General features: G+C 35.2%; 1 protein-coding gene across 10 annotated transcripts in view; it reads right to left on the reverse strand.

Moving 5' to 3' along the window:
• TUT4 (terminal uridylyl transferase 4) overlaps positions 1 to 25765 on the reverse strand; it is a 134449-nt gene that overhangs the window by 37631 nt on the left and 71053 nt on the right. For all 10 annotated transcript variants that reach the window (XM_059374743.1, XM_059374746.1, XM_059374741.1 and 7 more), the window contains 6 exons: positions 24232 to 24358; positions 14197 to 14316; positions 13806 to 14018; positions 9601 to 9775; positions 6780 to 7480; positions 4694 to 4844 (listed from right to left, as the gene is read on the reverse strand). In XM_059374743.1, coding sequence (XP_059230726.1) covers positions 4694 to 4844; positions 6780 to 7480; positions 9601 to 9775; positions 13806 to 14018; positions 14197 to 14316; positions 24232 to 24358 — 1487 coding nt within the window. The remainder of the gene's footprint in view (positions 1 to 4693; positions 4845 to 6779; positions 7481 to 9600; positions 9776 to 13805; positions 14019 to 14196; positions 14317 to 24231; positions 24359 to 25765) is intronic.

Consider the following 25765-nt stretch of genomic DNA (forward strand, 5'->3'; position numbering starts at 1 on the left):
ACCTTTTCTCCAACCAGCATTTGCTTACCTTATGTCTGTGTCACATTCCAGTAATTCTCATATTTCAAACTTTTCACTATTACTGTACTTGTTATGGTGATCTGTAATCAGTGACCTTTATGTTACTACTATAACTATTCTGGAGTGTCACAAACTGTACCCAAATGAGACAACAAACTTAACCGATAAATGTTGTATGTGTTCTGAATGCTCACTAATTGGCCATTCTCCCCATCTCTCTCCCTCTCCTCAGACCTCTCTATTCTGAGACACAACAATATCAAAATTAGGCCAATTAATAACCTTACAATGGCCCCTATACTATTCAAGTGGGAAAAAAATATATCATGTCTCTCACTTTACATCCAAAGCTAGAAATAATTAAGCTTAGGGAGGAAAGCATATCAAAAGTCAAGATAGGCTGAAAGCTAGGCCTCTTTCACCAAACAGCCAAGTTGTGAAAGCAAAAGGAAAGTTCTTAAAGGAAATTAAAAACGTTACTCCAGTGAACACCAGCAAGAGGGACACCTGGGTGGCTCAGTCAGACATCTACCTTAGCTTCAGGTCACGATCTCAAGGTCCTTGGATCAAGCCCCGCACTGAGATCCCTTCTCGGGGGAGCCTGCTTCTCCCTCTCCCTCTGCAACTTCCCCTGCTTGTGCTTTCTCTCTCTCTCTCAAATAAATAAATAACTTTAAGGAAAAAAAAATGAACATGAAACAGCCTTACTGCTCATATGGAGAAAGTGTGAGTGGTCTAAATAGAAGATCAAACTAGCCACAATACTCGCTTAAGCCAAAGTCTAATTCAGAGCAAGGCCCTAACTTTCTTCAATTCTATGAAGGCTGAGAGAGGTGAGGAAGCTACAGAAGAAAAAGTTTGCAGCTAGCAGAAATGGGCTCATAAGGTTTAAGAAAAAAAGCCACTTGCATATCATAAAAGTCCAATGTGAAGCAGCAAGTGACAGAATAGATCTAGTTGAGATATTAATGAAGGTGGCCACGCTAAACAACAGATCTTCAATGTAGACAAAACACCCTTACACTGGAAGATACCATCTAGGACTTCCATAGCTAGACAGGAAGAATCAACGCCTGTCTTCAAAGCTTCAAATGGCAAGCTGACACCCTCTTGTTAAGGGTTAATGTACCTGGAATCTTTAAGCCAAAGCCAATGCTCATTTACCAAACTGAAAATCCTAGAACCACTAAGAATTATACTTAATCTACTATGCCTGTGTTTTATAAATGAACAAAGTCAGGATGACAGCACAACTGTCTGCAACATGGTTTACTGAATATTTCAAGCCCAATGCTGAGACCTATTGCAGAAAAAAAGATTCAACATTACTGTTCATTGACATTGCACCTGGGCACTCAAGAGCTCTGGCGGAGATCTACATTAAGATTAGGGTTGTTTTCATGCCTGCTAACCCAACATCTATTTATTCCACAGTTCATGCATCAAGGAGTCATTTCAACTTTCATGTCCTATTAAGAAATCCATTTGTGAGATTATAGCTATCTCTTATGTATCTGTGTAAAGTAAACAGAAAATCTTTTGGAAGAGGAGTCACCATTCTAGATACCATTAAGAATATCTATGATTCATGGGAAGAAGTCAAAATAGTAACATGAACAGGGGGAGTTTAGAAGTTGATTCCAACCCTCATGGATGACTGTGAGGGGTTCGAGACTTCAGAAGAGGAAGTAGCTGCAGATGTGGCAGAGCCGGAGAATTAGAATAAGAAATGGAGCCTGTAGACGTGACTGAATTATTGCAATCTCATGAGACGAATTGAATGGATGAGGAGCTGTTTTTAATGGATAAGCAAAGAAAGTGGTTTCTTGAGATAGACTCTATTCCTGAAGATACCATGAAGACTGTTGAAATGACAACAAAGGATTTAGAATATTACATCAACTTAGTTGATAAAGTTGATAAACATAGTTGCTAAAACTGACTCCAATTTTGAAAGAACTTCTGTGAACAAAATAGCTACCTAAAAGCATCACATGCTACAGAAACCATTCATGACAGAAGAATCAATGTGGCAAACTTGTTATCTTATTTAAAGAAACTGCCACAGCCACCCTGGTCAGTCAACAGTCACCAATACTGAGGCAAGACCCTCTAGAAGCAAAAAGATTACAATTCACTCAAAGCTCAGATGATAGTTAACATTTTTTAGCAATAAGGTATTTTTTAATTAAAGTAATTGTTTTTCTTTAGACATAATGCTATTACACACACACACTTACCAGATGTCAGTATAATGTAAACATAACTTTTATGTGCACTAGGAAACAAGTTCATTTGACTCACTTTATTGCAACACTCATTTTATTGCAGTGGTCTGGAACCTAACCCACAGTATCTCCAAGGTACACCTATAGCTGAATTACAGGTGTATATTTTTTTTATTTAAGTGGTGAAAGTATTCTGTATGATACTATAATGGTAATAAATAACACAACGCACTTGTCAAAATTCACAAAACTGTGCACCACAAAGTCAACTTTACAGTATGCAAATTTAAAAAATCATCTAGGAGGTTGGGGAATCTCAGGATAGAATGCAGGCTATACCAAAATAATCTACATGTGTAAGACAACTTCACTCAAGGGAGTGAGGGAAAAGGTACTAGCCTAAATAACTTTTTGAAAATGAGTGGAGATTGTAAGACTAAGGGCAAAAGGAATACACACTAAGTACTGTACTCTGATAAAGTTATTTCCCATACGGGTATTAGATAACAGTTCTGATAATGTTATACAACTGTATTTAAGTGGAACAATTAAATAAAAAAGCAGATGATGACAGCCACGTTTCTCATTGTAGGGAATGGGAAATTTAAAGCAGAAGAGTCTTGAATGAGCTATATGGTAATGTATTCAAGTTGGAGCCATCAGCACAAAATCATGTTTAACTTAATGTAAGATGGTCACATAACAGAAATTTTTATAGATACGAACATATACTAAGTATATACATATAATTTTCTCACTCACAGAGAGCCTAAAAGCAACAACACCCAATAACAGCAAGCACCCTCGCTTCTGGATCCTGGTTTCTAATTCCATTCTCTAATAAAAGGAACCAGGGCTCTTTGGATATATATCTAATTCTAGGACTGGGGAGGAAAATATACATGATGAGCCTGGAGCATCTTGTAGTGCCAGAAAGTAAGGAAGGGCTTTGAAAAAAAAAAAAGAACAAATAAACAACCAAAAAAAAACAAAAACAAAACAAAACAAAACAAAAACCCACACACTGATGGGGGTATATTAAAGGTCCCGGGTACCAAATAAAAGAGCCAAATGTGGAACAATATGAACAACATTGTAGTATTAGATCATAACCCAAAGTATAAAATATCCATGAATTCATAAAGATATAAAAATGAATGAATGAATACAAATAAATGTAATGTCTTATATCTTAATAAAGCTGCTGGGAGAAAAAAAATGTGCCACAATTCAGCTATTCAACTCCCAGGTATTACCCAAGAGAACTTAAAGGATGTATCTTTTACCCAGACCCACACACAAATGTACAGAGCAAATTTATTTGTAACAACCGAAAGTCAGAAACAAATCAGCAGGTGAATGGTAAACAAATTGTGGCACATCCATATAAGGAAACACAGCTCAGCAATAAATATGAATGAAACATTTACACACATCACAACATGGATGAATCTCAAAATAATTACGCTAAACAAAAGAAGCCGGGATCCCACCTCAGAAAAGAGTATATTCTATGTGATTCTATTCATATAGAACTTTAGAAAATACAAACTAATTTATAGTAACTAAAAAAGGGTAAGTGGTTGCCTGGCAAAAGGCTGGGAAAGGAAAAGGTAGGGGAAAGATATTATGATGGGGAACCAAATGCTACGACATCAGAAGATTTATCTTATCTGGGACATAGCAAGTAATTAAAAAAAAAAAAAAAAGTTTGCTGAGTGAAGGTTTATCCCAGGTAACCATGAATGTTTGTTGAATAAAGGTATGTAAGGCTCTTCCCAAAATATGATAGCCTTATCTCCCTCTATTATCTTTCTTTTATTCTACCAAATCCAAGGCAATACTTCTCCCAAAGAAATTATACACCCTATAATTTTGTGCATAATCTCCCAAATCTAAAAAAGATCCACTCCAGTTAAAACTAATTGAGTTTGTACTGCATTTTGTTTACCACTACTATAGCATATAATATATTCTGCTTCCAATTACAGCAATTTTCATAATATTATATATCCGTCTAGAGCAGAACTGCGCAAGAGCATTGCAATGATGGAAATGTTCTTCTAGACTGTCTAATTCAGCAGCCACGTTTAACTACTAGCTACATGTAACTACTCAGTACTTGAGATGTGGCTAGTAAAAACGAGGAAATTAGTTTTTATTTCAATTAAATTTAAATAATGGCTACCATATTAGACAGCACAAATCCAGAGTCTAAGCTCTTTAAAAGCAACACATAATACGGACTCTGTATTCCCATTAGCATGTACCACAGTGCTGTGCATTTAGTGTCTGTTGCTGGGTCTCTAAATTACCAAGAAAAACAAACAAACGACCAAAAAACCTCTACCAAAACATGTAAGCAAACTGTATTTAAATAAGAAAATAAATATTTAAAACCAAGGAAAGAATCTACTCAGAACAGCTCTAGTAGAAAGACTTACCAAAACATCTTTTACATACTAAATCAAGTATTTCCCGAAATCGATTTGTCATTGGTGGTAGAGGTTTTAGATCAATTTTCCTGAAATCCTCTGGACAATCATTTTTTGAATGGCCATCTTTTTTGCAGATGCTGCATACTATCGTTGGTGGCTATACAAAGGTAAAAAAATAATCTAATAATCTAATAAACTATTGAGGAACTTCATCATCACTTAGAAAGCAGGTCCAAAAAGACTCTTTTATGTAAATCAATTCTTATAACCTGTACTTCCAGGCGGTTTAAAAAAAAAACAAGAGTATTAATTAAATGCAGTGTTAAATGTAAAAACCATACTTTAAGTCAACCACTTTAACTCTTCTTCCTACTAAAATGATATTATCAAGATCAGATTTACCCAGAGATGTACGATACAGAAAATACTAGAAGATGCAATAGTATGGGTTAATGCAAACATTTCGGTCAGCTCCCAAGATGAATAGGTGCATTAATTTAACCCTCTGAGATCTTTAACATAACAAAGTAGATTATAAAGAAATTTCAAGTGGCACCTTTCATTGCACTCCAAACAGTATCTATCTTCGTAGTCAATCAACTATAAAACCCTCACCTGGATAGTTGGTTCAATTTATTACATTAGAAAGATACTCAAGAAACCAAACTGTAGGGCTGAACTCAAAAAATAACTTCACTTCATAAAAGGAGTAACTTTTACGCAACAGCCAAAAGTTAATTGCAAACCACCATTTAAAATGTATTCCAGGACTACCAGCCAGGTAGTTAAAACAGTAATGCATCCCAACTAGCTGAGCAAAACATATGGTGAAGGAAGAGCATTATTCTTTTCTTTATTGTAAAGTGCCTAAATCCCAGAGAGCCTCATCCTCCAGGATTACCATGAACATTTACCTAGCCATGAACTCTGACGCAAATTCTATACAGAAACCTCTACTTGTTGGAATGCTGTGCTATGATCTAATTACCAATACCACAGGAATTTTATTAGCTTTTCAAAACTTTTTAAAATGACATATTTAAATTCCAGAAAAGGAACTTCCAGAGGGAAAAAATATAGAGAACAAAAAACGTAAACTGCAGTTATATAATTGAGGCTTTTCTAAAAACCTGCCATTTAATTCATTCAATTCATTCTTTCAACAATCCACACGTCCTAAATACTGCAACCTAAAAAAAAAATGCAATAGATATATCCTTACAAAGAATGAAGAAACACAGTTTAGTAATTAGGTTAAAAATTTTAAAGCTTGTCAATAACTAGTTATTGATAAAAACAATAAAACTGGATAACTTTCTAGGTTTTCAAAAAAATATTCTACTTGGTTTACACATGATCTATATAATCTTTCATCTTGGGTGCTGATATATCAATTATGTATACTATATTTGAAGCTATGTGACTTAGTTATAACTTTCTTTCATTAACAAAGTAGTTGCTGCTTCTTTTCTGTTACTGAGGTATTTTGATTTCCACAATTTATCAAGTTAAAGTTTAGATTATTGCACTTTAAAAGTAGGAAAGTTAAGACTTCATTAATTTATAAAGGATATGCCAACACCCAAAGAAAAGCTCAATGGCAGAGACAGAATCTGGACTCTTCATATTTTTGGTTCCTGATCTTAGTTTCTGCTCATCTATCTTTATTAAATTTATATTCACTCACCCCATGTCAAAAAAACAAACAAAACTTTAAAGTAAAATACTATTAGAATTTACAAACCTTATATTCTTCTTTGTGGAAGAAAAAATAAGCATAAATAAAATTTTAAAATACATGCGGCCTCTGACAAACTGATTTTCACAAAATATTTGATGAATCCTTTTATATGAAAAAGTGAAATAAACCAACTAGTAATAAGAGTTTTGAAACCTTTTGGGGTTTTATATACATTCCTTAAAGACAACTACAGGGAAAAATGTAAAAAGGAAAAGTGAAAATATACACCAAAATATAACAGCCTACCATCACGGAGCTATTTTTACATTTCTGAATCTAAAAACTACAAATACAGTTGTTAAAAAAAAACACCCACAAAATCTTACAAATTGTTTACAAACTGTATCCTACCTTGCCAGAGGTTAAAATAAACTTATCAAACACATAATATAATTCCTGGGTGGGGTGGTTATCATCATCATTAAGGTTAGAAGCATCTTCTGTAGCTTTGCAGTTGCAAGAGGTAGCAGATGTGTCAGTGCTCACAATGAGATGTGAACTCTCGGTTTCTGTATTTGACCTGCAGTCTGTACCAACAGATTCATCTGGGTCAGGGGATTTATAATCAACACAATTACACTGGCTGAGTTCCTTTTTTAAACAAGTTTCTGAAGGTGCTAAATCATCTTGTTTCTTATTTGATTTTGGCTCTAATTCACTGCCTTCACTGGTAGAAAGACAGGAAGATTCCTGTCCAAGTTCAACCAAATCTGGTTCATTTACCAACAAACTGTTATCTTCAGTAATACATCTCTGCGATGTACATTCCATTTCATCATATTTATCAGGTTGACCTCTTTCTGCATTTATTTTTTCTGTGCTTTCTCCAAGTAGAATGTAACAACTGGATGCCATACTGTCAGACTTCACTGGTTTCTTATTGCTTATTTTCACCTTCTCTTTTTTCATGGAATCCACTGTAGATTTATTTCCACCCTTCCTCTGAGGACAGGCGAAATACCGATAAGCTGCCCTGAATCTCTCCACAACATATTCATAAACAAGCTGGCTGTTTAAGCTCCGTGCAACATTCCTCTTGACTGAAAATGGATCTAGTAAGAAAGGAAATGGTCAGTTGCTAAGTATCTACTAACAAACTACAATTCCAAGCTTACTCAAACAGATTTGAACTGCTATACTATCAGCAGAGTACAATTTCCCAAACCTTTCCTAACCTAAAGTCTAAGTGGGAGTTCCTGTAAAATGAGTATGGGAAATACAAACAGCAAACATCTTTTCCTTTGTTTCTGTCATAAAATAAAAATGCCAAGGGGAAAAGAGAAAAGAATAATAACAACGGTAATTAATGAGAGGTTGGCCAAGGACACCAGCTCAGTAATTTAAAAATTCCAATGATAAAACTGGTAAAGGCAGACTGTTATGCCTTCCTAGGCTGTCATTAGATGAACTTTTTCAAGCCTCCTCCAGGACCCATTCATAATTTTTATCTCGTCACAATATTCTTTAGCTACATTCTCCTTGCAATTTAAAGAAAAAAATATAATCTAAAATTTTCAAAGCTTCAAGTTAAAAAATGTGATTTTTATATTTAATTTCAGTGAAATCAGAAAATTAAAGGGAGAAATAAGGAAAAATAAAAAAGCAGGAAAAAAGAGATCTAAGAAAGTAAAATTTGGGGTGCCTGGGTGGCTCAGTGGGTTAAGCCTCTGCCTTCCACTCAGGTCATGATCTCAGGGTCCTGGGATCAAGCCCCACATCAATGCATTTGGCTTTCTGCTCAGCGGGGAGCCTGCTTCCCGCTCTCTCTCTCTGCTCTCTGCCTACTTGTGATTTGTTACATAAACAAATAAATCCTTTAAAAAAAAAAGAAAATTAAACCAAAATTTAAATTTGGTCCAATCTAAAATGGGTATGCTGAAAAGGTTTATAACAACTACATCCTCATTATTAAGAAAATATAAAAGATCTCGAAAATGCTTAGCAGTTTTTGGATTTTATAAGCTTTAAATACAAAAATTTAATATAATATATATAATATAATAATATAAATAAATACAAAAAAACAAATGACACCCAAAAGATACACATTTTCTCCACTACTGAAGATCACCAAGTAAAAGAATTAACAGGCAGGCTTCAGACTGTTAATGTTTGGGTATCTGTTACTTTTTGCTGTTATCTAAGTCTACAGGATGTTACCTAAACCCAAATATTTTCGCTCTCCTTCTAGAAGAGGAAAAAGAAAAAGACGAGAAGACCAATTATGATAGCTGCAAGCTTTAGAGCTCATTTATTTACTATATATAAGTGTATAAGATTTAAGTACATTTTTGAGTGTATAAGAGTATCTGTGGGTTCTACAGAAGGCCAACAGAGGACAGGGAACAGAAGAATATAAAGTCTAAACAGACTACAATGATGGACAGAAATTCAGTTCCCAATCTGTAAAAAGTGAAATGCTGCATGATCTAAGTTTTCTAGAAACCGTTCTATTACTTTGCATTCTAAAATCTTAATATTCTTGGGATTTCATGTGAAACTTTTTTACCAACAATTTTTTTTTCCCAAATCAATCTCTCTTCTCTTTGGCTTAGCCATATTTAACAACTGAGGCACTTTTTTTTTTAAATGTTTTTGAAGTATAGCTGACAATGTTACATTATAGTTTCAGCTGCACAACATAGTGATCCAACAACTCTATTGTTACGCTGTACTCTCCCCAAGTGTAGCTTCCACCTGTCACCAAACAACTCTACTCCAACACCAGTGATTATGTTCTCAATATACACTCCAGTGACTTACACATTCCATAGAGATGAGGTACTTTAGAAGACAATGGAAAAACCAGATTTTCAAATTACATTTTAACATAACTTTATGACAGAAACTTACACGAATATTCTAAGACTATTTTGAGAAATTTTTCTATTTTCCTATATTTTTGAAAATTTTCAAAAGAATTAAATAAAAATAAAGGCATGTAATAAGCTAATAACCCAAACAATATATTTATAGTTTTGAAACCTTAAAATTATTAATCTTATAAAACTATCATGACTTGATAAAGAATTTACTTGACATATATAACGACAACCTAGTGGCATACACAGTGCTACAAAGCCAGAGATATAATTTATAACACTGTATTAGAAACAAAAGATGAGTGGCACAAAAACATATTCTCCAAATGAAATAGAACATATCATCTCACCTTCAATAGCTATTCGCCTTTTAGGCCAGTTTTTGTTTTCTCTTGTTAAAATATCTTGTATCCGTACACATATGACATATTCTTCCAAAGCAAAATCCAGTGTGTAAAATTTTAGCAGCTCTAACCACAACTGCCCCAAGGATACCTGATTTGGTGTTCCCAATGTTAAAGGAGACTGGAAAAGAAAAAATACTTTTCATTTAGGTTTCACAGAACTACAGAAATCACTGAATTTTCATTTTAAAAGCTCTCAGACATTACTTTTCCAAAAACTGAGGCATAAAGAAGTAACTTACACAGCTGGGAACACAGTCCTAGTTCATGGACTCCAAGAATTTTATGGTTTTTTCCATTAAACCAGTGATTCTCAACCTTGGCTATATCAGATCACATTGGGAACATTAAAATACACTAGTTCCTAAGCTCCATACCATTCCTACCTCCCATACCTTTCCCAAGATTCTGATTTAACTGACCTGGGCAATGGGATTTTTAAAGCCCCCTAAGTGATTCTCCTGTGCAGCCAAGGTTGCAAACCACTGCATAACAATTACTGCAGTTCCTTGTTCTGGTAATTACTTTAAAAATCTAAGTAAGTGCCCTGGGCTTTTAAAAGCTAATTCCTTCATTCAGCAAACATTTATTTAGAACCTACTATGTCCCTAGCACTGTACTGGGGATATAAAAAAAATAATGAGCGTTCACACTTAAACATAATGGTCACTCTGCATCATTCACTCTTTTTAAGTGTTGCACATACAGTTACTATTACTTCTAACAACTCTATAAGGTAGATAATACAGGAAAAGGATTTTACTCAGGACCACCTGGCTACTGAATTCATGTTGCTAATCACTCTACCTACCATACTGCCATTCATATAAGGAGAGATCCTACTTTACAGAGTATTAGGAAAGGAAGAGATAATTTAACAATTAAAGTAAAGACTGTGTGCTAACATGGTCCTCTAAATTAGGGGGGTTTTAACAAAAGAGATAATATCTGAATTCTAAAGGAATTAGCTAAAAATGACCACTAAAGAACATAAACAGTCATCCATTCATTCAATTCTATGATTATTCATCCAGTGTCTACTATGTGCCAGGCACTTGGGCTATATCTGTGAAAAAAAACCTCAAGATCCTTGCCTTACTGGATCTTCCTTTCCAGGGGAGGAAGATAACAAAAAAACAAGTAAATTACATAGCAAGTTAGAAAAAGCAAAGTGCTGTGGAAATGAAAAGAAGTTGAGTAGGTTTAAAAAAATGAATTGGAAGAATGGGAGTATGACATGGTTTCAGTGTTAAATAGCATGGTCAAGACAGCTCTTGTTAAAAAGGTATGATTTGAAGAAGAGGGAAAAGCATTCTAGGAATAGGGAATAGATAGAGCAAACAAACTAACTAGAAGTGTTACTAGCTTTAAAAATAAAACCATGAAAGCTAGAGTAGCAGAGAAAGGAGAAGAAGAGAAGAGAAAACAAAGGACTAGTCAGTAAGGACTCCTCAATTTGTATTCTAAATTAAATGAGGAGCAATTGAAGCATTTTGAGTGTGGAGAGAAGGAAGGACATGATATGACTTAAGTTTCTGAAGAACCATTTTTTAAAAAGAAAAAATTTTTTTTTTAATTTATTTGACAGACCGAGATTACAAGTAGGCAGAGAGGCAGGCAGAGAGGCAGGCAGAGAAGAGGAAGGGAAGCAGGCTCACTGCTGAGCAGAGAGCCCTATGCGGAGCTCGATCCCAGGACCCTGGGATCATGACCTGAACCAAAAGCAGAAGCTTTAACCCACTGAGCCACCCAGGTGCCTCTGAAGAACCATTTTGATTGTTGTGCTGAGAACAGACTATAGTTGGCTCCTGAATGACACAGGGGTTAGGGGCACACAGACCCTTATGAGGTCAAATCTACATATTAACTTTTGACTCCCTCAAAACTTAACCAGTGATATATGCTGTTAGCCAAAAGGCTTACTGATTATGCAGTCAACCAATACATATTTTATATGTTATATTTATCATGTACTGTATTCTCAGAGTAAGCTAGAGAAAATGTTAAGAAAATTATAAGAGAAAAATACATTTATAGTACTAGACTATATTAAAAAATAATCCACATAAGTGGACATGCACAGTTTAAATCCGTGTTATTCAAGGATCAACTGTATAAAGAACAATGGTAGATACAGGGAAACTCATTATGAGACTACAGTAGTAATCCAAGTCAAAGATGATAGTGGCTAGGACAAGCATGTTAACAGTGCAGGTGGTGAGAAGTTGTCAAATTCTAAATATATTTTGAAATAAAAATGACAGGATTTCCTGACAGTCTTGATACAGGGTATAAAAGAGAGAAGTAAAAGATGACTCCAAGGCTTCTGACTGATCATCTGAAAGGACGAAGTGCCATCAATTTAGATGTGAATACTGCTTGTGGAGAAAGAGGAAGACCAGGAGTCCAGTTTTGGGCATGTTAAGTTTAAGACATCTATTAAGACATCTAAGAAGCGACATTAAAAAGGTAATTGCAAACAACTATAGAATTTCAGGAGTGTGGTTTGGCTGAAGACTTAAATTAGAGAGTATTATACAGATAGTATGTAAGACCCATGCAACTGGATAAGATCACCAATAGAGTGAAGATGCAGAAGAAAGGCGAAGGGATCAGGGACTGAGCCCTGAAGCATGCCAACATTAAGAGATTCAAGTGGAAAGGAGAAACCAGCGACAAAGACTGAGAAGAAATAATCAGCCATGGGTGTGCTATCCTGAAAGTCAAGTTAAGAAATTTTTCAGAGTAATCCACTGGTAAATATTGCTGATACATCAAAAAATATAAAAATTGAGAAGCAGGGGCGCCTGGGTGGCTCAGTGGGTTAAAGCCTCTGCCTTCAGCTCAGGACATGATCCCAGGGTTCTGGGATCGAGCCCCGCATTGGGCTCTCTGCTCAGCGGGGAGCCTGCTTCCTCCTCTCTCTCTCTCTCTGTCTGCCTCTCCGCCTACTTGTGATTTCTGTCTGTCAAATAAATAAATAAAATCTTAAAAAAAAAATTGAGAAGCAACAATTGGATTTAGCAACATGGAAGATAAATGATATTGACAATACAAATTTTGGTAGGTTGATAAGGGTCAAAGCCTGATTACAGTGAGTTAAGAGGAAACTGATATTGGAAATAATGAATATGAACAATTCCTTCAAGAAGTTTTACTGGTAAAGGGTACAAAGGAATCGCTGGGAAGGGAAATGATATCCATATTTTTATTCAAAATGGGAGAAATAAAAGCATGTTTGCTTACAGATGAAAAATTGCTAACTTAAGGAAGGAAAGAGAAGAGGTGCTAGAGCAGTGTTACAGAATAAATAAGAATGGATGGGATTAAATACCCAAGTGGAGAAAATTAGATAGCAACTTGGGAAGTTCCTTTATGAAAGCAGGCATCAAGGCAGACTATATGAGATAGCAGCAGGTGGTGGTGGGAGTATGCAGAAGTTCTCTTTTGATTTCTTCAGTTTTCTCAGTGAAGTAATAAGCAAAATCATTAGTTGAGTATTGGTGGTTTGAGAGGAAAGGAAAAAGAAGTCTAGGAAAGTGGGAGAATTGAAGGGACTAAGAATGACTGTTCAGGGAACTACATATAATTCAGTATAGCTAAAGCAACCATTTCAGTAATGCTTTTATTTCTGTAATAATAGGTCTATTTCAGAAGACTACATACTTCTGGAGGACACAATCCATGGATATTCATCTTTGGTTCCCTAGCCCTCAAGATAATGTCTGGCACATAGCAGGTCCTTAATAAATGAATGTTGAAGATTAAATAAGCAAGCCACCCCCAACAGAGGAGGAAAGGGCCTTTATTTTTCCACCAATCTGGCAACATAATTCCCATATGCTAAAGTTGTGATCACAGCCCAACTCCTGAAGGAAATTTTCCTTGTCTAAATGAAAAAGATACAAAGAATTACCATATGATAAGATTCAAACAATACACATCTTCCAAAATGAGGTACAAATTCATTAGGGAATCTCAGTACTGAAAAACTAAACCAGATCAACCCCTCACTTTACAGATGAGGAAAATGAGGCCAAGAGGCTTATGCAGTCAGTCAATCTACTATTAAAGAGCAGCTTCAATAGAAGGCATCACAAATTCTACAGATAGAAAAGCCAAAAACAAAAACAAAAACAAAAAAAGCTTACTTTGCCATGTTTTTCCTTCATGGCATTACTTTGGTTGTCTGTGTCTGTCTTCTTGGTATCATCTTTTGGTTGGTCTGCCTTAGCTTTGTTTTCCTCAGCAATTGAGTTTTTCTCAGTTGCACTACTTGAATTATATTCCCACTTCACAAACTTCTCTTCTACTATGCCCTTCAGCTGAAAGTCATCCATTCTTTTTGGGTCAAAGCCTTCAATCTATATAAAAAGGCATTCCAAATTGGTAGTGGAAAAATTATTAAAAAAACAAAACAAAACAAAAAGATGGACAAACAAACAAACAAACCAGAATTCTGCTTAAAATGTTTGAACAGAGTACTCTGTCAGAGCAAACTACACATATACAAGCACATATACGTCACAAATTCATGCTTACCCAAGTTCCAAGTAAGCAAGGAAGAAGAGGGGGTTTTCTTTGTTGTAGAAAAAACATCACCATTAAAGCAAAACAGTAGGAAGGGATTCCACCATCAGTTTGGGAGTCAATATAGCATAACTGCAAAACAGAAGGGGAGAAAATACTGCCATTAGCTTTAATTTTCTTTGTTCCCCTCATAATTTTGTTTTCACTATGATCACTCACCACCCTGAAATAACTGTTAACACATTGGTGACAGTCTTTCCATTCATTTCTTTATTGCATATAAAGTCACATATATATTTTAATGGAATGGAGTTAAATGGAATATCATACATAGTGCTTTTACTGTGTACACATTTTTCAAATATTTTACCTTGCCTTCTACTTCTGCCTCAATGTTAAAGATCATCTATGAACACTTACATGCCTTTTTCTATACTCTAATAACTACATACAAATCTATTCCTATATATTTCTATTTTCTATATAAATGCAGGAAAGATTTTGTTTTATATCATTCGCTTAGCAAAATTATATATTATACACATCTGTGTATTATTCTTCTCCCTTAACAATGTAACAATAAAGCTCCTCTAAGTCAATTAGTACAGATTATTTATTTACTTTCTTAGCATTCTCTTAAATGCTTAAATTATAGGTTATGATCTGTATGGCTACTTAATAATCTTCCCACCCAAGGACATTCACATTTTGTTCCCAATTTTTGCCACTTTAAGCAATGCTGTTTTATCTTATATGCATTTCCTAATTATCGGTGCTTATTTATATGAGCTGTTTTCCCAAGAATGTGTTTGCTGTATTTAAAAATGTGTGCTAGAGGGGTGCCTGGGTAGCAAAGTCAGTTCAGCTCAGTTTGTGGTCTCAGGGTCATGGAATCAAGACCTGTGTTGGTGTCTGTGCTTAGCGCTGAGTCTGCCTGGGTTTCGCTCTAATACCTAATTTTTAATAACAGTTTTCCAAAATCACTACAAAAATTCCTCTTTTCACGAGTTAACATGAGTGTACACGTAACACTTTCCAACACTAAGTATTACCACTTTTTTAAAAATGCCAAGGGTGGGGGCCTGGGTGGCTCAATTGGTTAATCTACTGTCTTCCTCTCAGGTCATGATCACAAGGTCCTGGGATCTGCCCACACAGGCCTGCATCTGGCACCATGCCGAGGAGGGAGCCTGCCACTCCCCCTGCCTGTGCTCTCCCACTCTCCATCAAATAAATAAATAAATAATCTTTAAAAAGAAAATGCCAATGTGATACAATTATCTAATAATTACTTCAATTTGCATGTCCTCAATGTTGATATTACACAATTTTTATATGTTTACTAACCATTTAGATTTGCTCTTTTCTGAACCACCTATTGAATCTTTTGCCAATTTTTTCTATTTGTACACACTGCATATCAATTTACATTACAGTTAATAGCCCTTTAAATCTGATACATACACTTGGACAATGTTATTTTTCCCAATCTGTTTTTATTTTGACCTTATTTAAGGAAGCTTTTATCATGTAAAATATATTAACGTGTGTGTGTATATATAGTTAAATAGGCTTTCGCGATATAGCTTGTAAGTTTCCTATCATAAGAAGGTTTCTCCAAACCACAGCATATATACATACTATTAAATTTTCTCCTAAAATTTTGATGTTTCATTTAAGTAGAATTTATTTTTGCACTTAGTGCAAAATAGGATTCAACAGTATTTTCTTCAAGAAATACACAGTTGTTCACTGAAACTAATAATACACTATATACTAATTAATTGAATTTAAATAAAACAAAATTTAAAATACAGCTAAAAAATAAATTAAATTTAAAAATACAGTTGTGACAGCACCATTTACCAAATAAACCATTGTTTTATTACTGAAATGAAATATTTTATTTTCTCATACATTAAAATTTCATTTACACTAGGATCTACTTCTGGACTTCTGTTTCACAAATCTATTTGTCTATTCCTATGCAAAAGGCATATCCTTGAGTAAGCAGTTTCACAGTGGTAAAGTAGGTCCCCTTCACTAATGTCCTCTTTCTGAATTCTTCTGGGTACCCTCAAACATTCTTCCATACTAATTTTAAGACAATTTTATCAAATTTTTTTTTAAATTCTGGGCATTTCTAATTGAAATTACCATACATTTGAAAATTAAGATGACTTTACATTTTAAGGGTACCATCTCCTTACCTAAGAACTTTGTATCTTTGCAGTTTCCAAAAATTCAGGAGTTTTCATTAATTACTCACTTCCCCTAAACTCTCATAACCAATACCTCTCTCTACAAGTCTTACCTCCAAAACTCATCCCAAATCTGTCTACTATGCTTCATATCCATTCAAACCTAGCACACACCATTATCACCTCTGGCTGATCTACTACAGCAGCCTGATTAATGAGTTCTTTTCTTGTACTCTTTATCCCAGAAAGATCTTTTCAAAACATAAATCACATCAACTCATACACAACTTTTAGAACTGCTTTCTCACTGCAATTAAAATCCAAATTCCTGGGATGCCTGGGTGGCTCAGTCAGTTTAGCATCTGCCTTCAGCTCAGGTCCTGATCCCAGGGTCCTGGGATCAAGTCCCGCATTGAGCTCCCTGCTCAGCAGGGAGTCTGCTTCTCCCTCAGCTACTCCCCCCTCCCCGCCCCCCATGCTCGCTTGGGCACACACCTTCTCTCTCTCTCTCTCTCTGACAAATAAAATCTTTAAAAGAAAAAAAATCCAAATTCCTTAACCAATGAAACATTCATTCTCACTTCATTTCAGCCACTCCTGTCTTCCTGGTCTTATAAGCTCATTCAAACCTCAGAAGCTTTGTACTAGCTATCCGGGATACTATTCCCTGAGACTTTCAAGTGGCTGGTTGCTGCTGGTCTGAGTTTACGTATCACTTCCTCAAAAAGACCTTCCCTAACCATCTGGTATAATGCCACTCTCTTATCACATCATCTCATTTTTACAGCACTAAAATCTATCAGATACTGTGTTACTTATATATTTATTTACTGGCTGATTCTTCCACAAGTATGTAAGCTTCATGACAGCAGGACTTTATATATCTTTAGATATTTCAAGCACCTAGAATAGTGTCTGGCACACAGGAAGTATTCAACAAATGTTCGCTGAATAAATGAATTTGTTCAGATTTTTACATTTCAATAATACAATTTTCTTCCTGTACCTTTTTTATTAAATTTATTCCTTAATATTTTACAATTTGTGTCACTATCGCTAAGGGATACTTTTCCATTTCCACTCTACCAGGTTATTCCCATAACAGAAAAAGAGCTACTGATTATTGTATGTTTATATTGTAATTTGTCATCTTACAAATTCTTTCTTTTAAATTCTCTTATAAGTCCCAACAGTTTTCTTACTAAAGTTGTATAGGTATACAATCATATCTTTAAAAAAATTTTGTTTCTCCAATATTTACATTATTTTCTTATTGCATGTTTAAATCTCCCAAAACAATGTACAACGTTACTACCGAACATCTCTATAATACTCCTAATTCTAACACGTACTGCTTGAGTAATTCACTGTTTAGAATGTTTGTTATTTTTTTAGTAAACAGTCTTCATCAATTTCCTTTACAAGTTTACTTAAGTGGGTTTTTTTTTTAATGAAAAACATGCCTTTTCAGCATCAATGTTTTTTCTTCTTCAAACTGTTAATATAATAAATTGTGTTAACAGATTTCCTGATATTAAGCCATTATTTTACTCCTGAAATAAACCCTATATAGTCGTGGCATACAACCTTCTGATACACTAATATATTGTACTTGTTATATTTCATTTAGACTTTTGCATCTACAACTTTTGCATCTAAGACCAGTCTATACTAGATTTTTTTTAAATGTTTTCATTTTTTATTTAGGTAATAAAGATAATTATCACTAAAAAGTTTAATGGCTTGGTAAATTTAAGAATACAGGAGCTCCTGGTTGGCTCAGTCGACAGAGTAAGACTTATACTTGGGGTCATGAGTTCAAGCCCCATGTTGGGCATAGAGCTTACTTGAAAAATAAAAATACAATTTAAAATGAAAGGATAAAAAAGACTTATAAAAAGAGCCTCAGGAGCACCTGGGTGGCTCAGTGGTTAAGCCTCTGCCTTTGGCATGGGTCACTATCCTAGGACCCTGAGATCAAGCCCTGCTTTGGGCTCTCTGTTCAGCGGGCAGTCTGCTTCCAGCTCTCTCTCTCTGCCTGCCTCTCTGCCTACTTCTGATCTCTGTCAAATAAATAAATAAAATCTTAAAAAAAAAAAAAAAAGCCTCAATCTTTCCACTAGAATAAATTCCCATTTACCCAGAGTCCTAGGACAGAGATATGCTGCCTAATGACTAAATCAAGTTAATTAAAAACATTTTGGTAACTGTAAGGAACTGTTCATGTATGCTGTTAACACTACTGAACATCTCACAGAGTAACAACATTTAGGAAGTTTACAAGAGAGTTTTTAAAACACAGGGAGGGATGTCTAGCCAAGCTGTGGAAAAAACCTAAATGTCTATCAACAGAGATAAAGAAAAGTTGGTACACACCTACAATGGTATCTCATTCAGCCTTAAAAAAGAGAATTCTCCTATTTGCAGTAGCATGGGAGGACCAAGAGGACATTTTGCTAAGTGAAAGAAAACAGTGTCTGTTTCTAAATGCTAATCTCCGCTACGTAGAATCTAAAATAGTCAAACTCTTAAGAGTAGAGTTCTAAAATGGTGGTTACCAGAGGCTGGGGGAGAGGGAAATGGACACATTTTGGTCAAGGTATACAAAATTTCAGTTACATAAAATGAGTAAGTTCTGGTGATCTAATGTATACAGCATGGTGACCACAGGTAACGCTACTATACTATACACCTAAAATTTGCTAAGAAGGTTGTTCTTAGTGTTCTTAATGTTCTCACCACACACACAATAAAGGTAACTGTGTGAGGTAACAGGTTGGTAATCATTTCACAATTAATACATGTATCAAATTACCAAGGTATACACTGTATTTTTTTAAAGATTTATTTATTTGTCAGTGAGAGCACAAGCAGGGGGAACAGAAGACAGAGGAAGAAGCAGGCTCCCCAATGAGCAAGGAGCCCTATGCAGGACTCAATCCCAGAATCCTGGGATCACGACCTGAGCCAAAGACAGATGCTTAACCAACTGAGCCACCCAGGCATCTCAAGTTGTATTTATACATACAATAAAAAATAAAAATTAAAAAGCCCAGCTAGGGCGCCTGGGTGGCTCAGTGGGTTAAGCCGCTGCCTTCGGCTCAGGTCATGATCTCAGGGTCCTGGGATCGAGTCCCGCATCGGGCTCTCTGCTCAGCAGGGAGCCTGTTTCCTCCTCTCTCTCTCTGCCTGCCTCTCTGCCTACTTGTGATCTCTCTCTGTCAAATAAATAAATAAAAAATCTTTAAAAAAAAAAAAAAAAAGGCCCAGCTATCTCTTTTTTCCTTGTATGAGATTATTTTTTTAATTACCTGTCAGCTGGTCCTCAGAACTTTTTAAATTTAAATATAACTGGAATATAATGTTATATTAGTTTCAGGTATACAACATAATGCTCTAACCCCTGAGCTATGGAGCCTGATTCAACAACTCTATATGTCATGCTATTCTCACAAGTATACCTACTATCTATAACCACCAATACTATTATAGTATTATTGACTATACTCGCTATGCTATACTGTTCACTAATGTAACTTATTCATATCATACCAGAAACCTATACCTCCCATTTCTCTTCACCCATTTTGCCCATCACTGTACCCTCCTCTCCTCTGGAAACCACCAGTTTGTTCTCTGTATTTGTGGGTCTGTTCCTACTTTTTTTGTTTTTTAGATTCCATGTATATGAAATCACTGTGTTGGTCTTTCTGTAACTTACTTCACTTAACATAAAACCCTCCATGTCCACCCATTGTCACAAATAGCAAGATCTCTATACACACTCACACAGACCTTCTTTATCCACACTTTTATCAATGGACTCTTGGGTCACTTTCATATCTTAAGCTATTGTAAGATACCTGTATCTTTTCAAATTAGTGTTTTCTTTTTCTTTGACTAAACACCCAGTAGTAGAAATACTGAATCAGATGTCATTTCTAATGTTAAATTTTTGAGGAACCTCCATACTATTTTCCACAGTGGCTGCACTAATTTACATTCCTACTACTAAGAGGATTCTTTTTATTCTACATCCTCACCAACACTTGCTATTTCTTATCTTTTTGATACCAGCCATTCGGACTAGGTGTAAAGTGCTATCTCACTGTGCTTTTGATGTGCATTTCCCTGATTAGTGATGTTGAGCATCTTTTCATCTGTCTATTGGCCACCTACATGTCTTCTTTGGAAAATGTCTCTTATTTGGTGTTTTGGTGCTGTACTGCAGAAGTTCTTCATATATTCTGGATAATAAGCACTTATCAAATATGTCATTTGCAAATATCTTCTCCCATTCAATAAGGTGGCCTTTTGTTTTGTTGATGGTTTCCTTCACTGTATAAAACTTTTTATTTTGACATAGTCCCAACAGTTACTTTTGTTTTTGTTCCCTTGCATAAGACACATCTAGAAAAAGGTTGCTAAGGCCTAAGTCAAAGAAATTACTGCCTATGTTTTCTGGTTTCAGGTCTCACATTTAGGTCTTTAGTCCTTTTTTAAAAGATTATATTTATCTTATTATATTTATTTATTATATTTATATTTATATTTATATTATAATTTTTTAAATTTATTTGACAGAGAACAGGCACACATGCACACAAGCAGGCAGAGTAGCAGGCAAAGGGAAAAGGAGAATCAGACACAGAAAGCCTGATGCAGGATTCTATCCCAGAACCCTGGGATCATGACTTGAGCCAAAGTCAGATGCTTAAGTGACTGAACCACCCAGGAATCCAGTCTGTAGTCCATTTTGAGTTTGTTTTTGTGTAAGGTATAAGAAAGTGGTCCAGTTGAACTTTTTGAATGTAGCTATCTCCAGGGATCTCTTTCAGATGTCAAATATTGCTAAAAGTAATTCTTCCATTAACCACAAAATCTGGCTCTCAGTCAGGAAACCTAACTATGAAAGACTGATAAGCCTCAAGTGTTTTTTGTTTTTGTTTTTATTTATTTGTCAGACAGAGATCACCAGTAGGCAGAGAGGCAGACAGAGAGAGAGGAGGAAGCAGGCTCCCTGCTGAGCAGAGAGCCCAATGTGGGGCTCAATCCCAGGACCCTGCGATCATGACCTGAGCCAAAGGCAGAGGCTTAACCCACTGAGCCACCCAGGTGCCCCAAGCCTAAAGTGTTTTAAGAGGCTTTATTAAAAAACTATTTCCTACCACTGGAATGCTAAAAATATAGCTACTTAGGAGGAGAAGACAACCAGAGAATAGTCAACAATAATTTTATTAGATCAGTTACAAGAATATATTTATAAACTGGAATTTTTCTAAGGCCTCAAGGTATAGAAAATCCATGCTTTATTACAAGATGTGCAATGTGGCTTAAAACTTCAAGATAAATAAAACTGTTTAAAAAATATCTTTGAGGGACACCTGGGTGGCTCAGTCGGTTGAGCATCTGTCTTCGGCTCAGGGCATGATCCCAGTGTCCTCGGACAGAGTCTATCATTGGGCTTCCTGCTCAGCAGGAGGCCTGCTTCTCCTTCTGCCTGCTCTGCATGCCGCTTCCCCGATCGTGCTCTCTGACAAATAAATAAAATATTTTAAATAAATAAATCTTTGAGGGACACCTGGGTTGCTCAGTCGGTTAAGTGTCTGCCTTTGGCTCAGGTCATGATCCCAGGTGCTGGGATCAAGTCCCATATATCAGGCTCCTTGCTCAATAAGGGAGTGCTTTCTTTCTGACAAATAAATAAATAAATCTCAAAAAAATAGTAATAATAAAATTTAAATTTAAATTTAAATTTAATTTTAAAAAATCTTTGAGAGGAAAAACATACCAGGAATTATTTTTAGGTTTCTTACAATAAACTCAGAAAATGAAAGCCATAAAAAAAGCTCTTTGTAACTAACACAAACTGCAAAAAATCAAACACACTGTTCTGTTGGAAATAGGAAAGAACTACTCTGCAACCTGCTTTGTATGCACATTTAGAGTCCTTCGTTGACTGGTACATTTAGAATCAATGTAAGTTTGAGCAGTCTTTTCTAAGAGCCACTTTAGAAAAGAAAGTTTATAGATCACATCCCACCCCCCAATGAAAATTACTTATTTGAGTATCATTTATATTCTTCTACCAAGTGTACTTACTTGAATAAAAGAATGTCTGTGAGAAAACGGACACTATTTTATGATAACCAGAAAATTATGGCATAATTAAGAAATACCATCCATTTATTCTTTCATCCCTTATGAAACCCATAACCTTCCCAGAGCTGATACACTGAGCTTCCTGAATGACAGCTATGTTTCAGGTACCAGTCTCATCACACACTCTGAGAAACCTTGGTTACTAGAGTTTTTGCACCAGTTCTTATTCCTGTTGACTTAATGCTGTTTAAATACTCTCAGTTGCCAATTTAAAAAATTACGTAGCATTTTACAGTTCAAAGTACAGTCTCATGCATTATTTCATATCACCTTTGACATAATTTCTCTAGATGGAAAAACTGAGGCTCAAGTGAAATGTCTTGCTAAAAATCACATATTTATGAAAACGAGAGTTGGAATTGGTTTATTCCATCTCACAGTACTAAATTTCTATAGTATGCTAGGCACAAGGGATAATGAAATAAACAAGGAGAGGTACTCACTATATCCCTCAATCTAGTTCAGTGCTCCCAGTCACTTCCAATGGTTAAAAATCCCCTTTCTGAAGAAATTGGGCCATGCATATATTCAATAAATACTTATTAAATGCACACCAAGTGCAATAAAATAAGCTGCACTGGGACCATCAGTGAATAAATAAAATAGTTTTCCTCACTAAGTTCACAATTTTCTTGGAAGAAAACAGATCAAAAATAAATGTATGTATGGCAAGTTCTATGAAAAAAATAAAGCAAGGTAAAAGCAGGGAGAATGATGGAGGCAATGCTATTTTATATAAGGTGATTCAGAGAACTCTGACAAGGTGAAATTTGAGCATAAACCTGAAAAAAGTAAAAAAGTGACCATGCTGGAAATGTGAAAATTCTAGATGAAAGGAACACCAAACACAAAGGCCTTGAGTTGAAGAAGCACCAACCTTAGGATTTCTGACTGTAACTTACTTTTCAAGCTGTTCCTTACTCAACCAACCAGGCTAGGTCTACCCCAACCCTGAGATCAATCCTCTTATCAGAGTCCAAACAAGAAATTCCAAAAAGAATTCTCTAGCAATTTTTGCTCTCCTTTATCATTCCACCATAGTTCCTTAATCCATTCTCTTTGTGTAAGACTGAAAATTTCCTCATCACTAATATAACAAGTCATGAAGAATACACTGATAAGAACATACACAGAAAAGCTATACCCTCTCTAGTCATTTGGATTGGTAACAGTAATTATTTTATTACTTCTCCTTACCTTCATACCAAAGAAATTACTACTAAGGGAACCACAGTCTTTAATAATTAATTCTAATTTAGGAAACAACTGATTATCAGCAGTTACCCAGTCAGAAAGTGTGTAGGTTTATTGATGATTTAGAGGAGAGACAATATTGTTCTAAGTCAGAAATGGGGGGAAAAGATGCTAACAAAAAAACCTTGCAAACCTATGCATTAACTTATATCTTACAACTTTCACTCACATTAAAAGTGAAAATTTGAGCCTCATTTACTATGCAAAAGACACTTCTGTACTACATAAAAGGAGAAAAACAAATCAATCATTCTGTGTTTGTGAGACTGCTTTATTTTCATGTCCATAATCAGAACCTGCCATAGCTCTTTCTGTCTAGCACAGATAACCATTTTATCTCCAAATATTAAGATTTATGTTACATGTTAGTGCAAGAAAAAGCCTGAGTTTCCTTAAAGACAGGTACTTTTTTTTCTTCTGCTCCACTTACCTTAGCCCAGTAGCGAAAGGCTAACACCAAGGGAGTAAAGACAGGTTCCAACTTGCCAAGAGCAGCAAGTAAATCAGTCGTGAGGCATGCCATATCATTTCCTGCACTCACTCTACAAAGCAAACCACTGTAAATGAGACAGAAACAAATTTCACTGTACTAATATCTTACAAACCAGAATATTCCAAACTCTATGGCTATCCTTTCTAGTCACCATAATTTTTTTGCATTGTTTTATTATTATGTTCAATTAGCCAGCATATAGTACATCATTAGTTTTTGATGTAGTGGTCAATGATTCATTAGTTGCATATAACACCCAATCCTCATCACCACACATGCTCTCCTTAATCCCTACCATCCGGTTACCCCAATCCCCCATCCCCTCACTTCTGTAACCCTTAGTTTGTTCCTGGAGACCAGGAACATTTTTTTCATGATTTGTCTCAGTAACCATACTTTAATAGCTAGGAAGTAATAATAAAAATAAGACTTTTAATTAACTGAGAGCTTACTGAAAACTATAATCATTTCCATAACTAGAGTTCCATATAGAGATGTTTTAAATACTCATTTGTACTTCACAAATAAATTTCAACCTTACTTAGAACTTAAATTCATCAGAAATCACAAAATTTGTTTTACATCAAAGACATTGATCTCATCAATATTAAGTGGTACAACATATCTTCCCAGTTCATTCTTTTTGCTTTACACAGGGTAAAAAGGAAAAAATAAAATGCTGAACTGACTAGCTATAATTATTGACTCTAATTTTTCCTATCCAAGCTTTCATGGTTTTACTGCTACTTCCAGATTAGAAAGGATGTATGTATTAATCCAGAGGTAATGCTTATATGTAAATGAAAATAGGAGCTACCTTAAGGGGTGACAGAATTATAGTAGAGATATTTTGGTGGCAGGAAGAAGAATGTATCTGAGGTTCCACAAAGAGGCGATTTGATACAATGTGGTTACAAAACAAAAACACAAAAAACACTAGAAGTCAGAATACTTTCATTCCAATTCTGATTTTACTCTAACTGATGTGAATTTGGTCAAATCATTTAGTTCCTCCATGTCTCAATTTTCTAATTAGAAAACAACAAAGTTGAATTAGATCTCCATAGATCCTTCTAACTTGGAATAAGAAAATATAGTACTCTTAAAATTTAAGATATATAGGTTAGTTTTCAATAAAAGAACACTTAATTATTTCTATATTGCTTCCTTGTCTCCCACAATGATCTCAATCAGGATTATTTCAATCTCCGTTTTCACAGGCACATTGTTCTCTCAGTCCTACAGACATCAGACTAGAAAGGCAAGAATAGTCTTCAGTGTCTCATTCAATTTTAGTGACCGAAAAACTAGATTCTAAAAAACTGTGAGCTCCTTAAGAAGAGTGGATATTTCTTATTTATGCTTGTATCCCAACAGCAAAGCAGTACCTAATATACAGTAAATGTTCAATACTGTTGGATGAATGAACTTGAGAAAAAAAAAAGTTTTGCCTTACTGTGTCTTGTTTTTA

This window comes from Mustela nigripes, chromosome 14 (assembly GCF_022355385.1).
Source record: "Mustela nigripes isolate SB6536 chromosome 14, MUSNIG.SB6536, whole genome shotgun sequence".
In the NCBI taxonomy this organism is placed as follows: Eukaryota; Metazoa; Chordata; class Mammalia; order Carnivora; family Mustelidae; genus Mustela; species Mustela nigripes.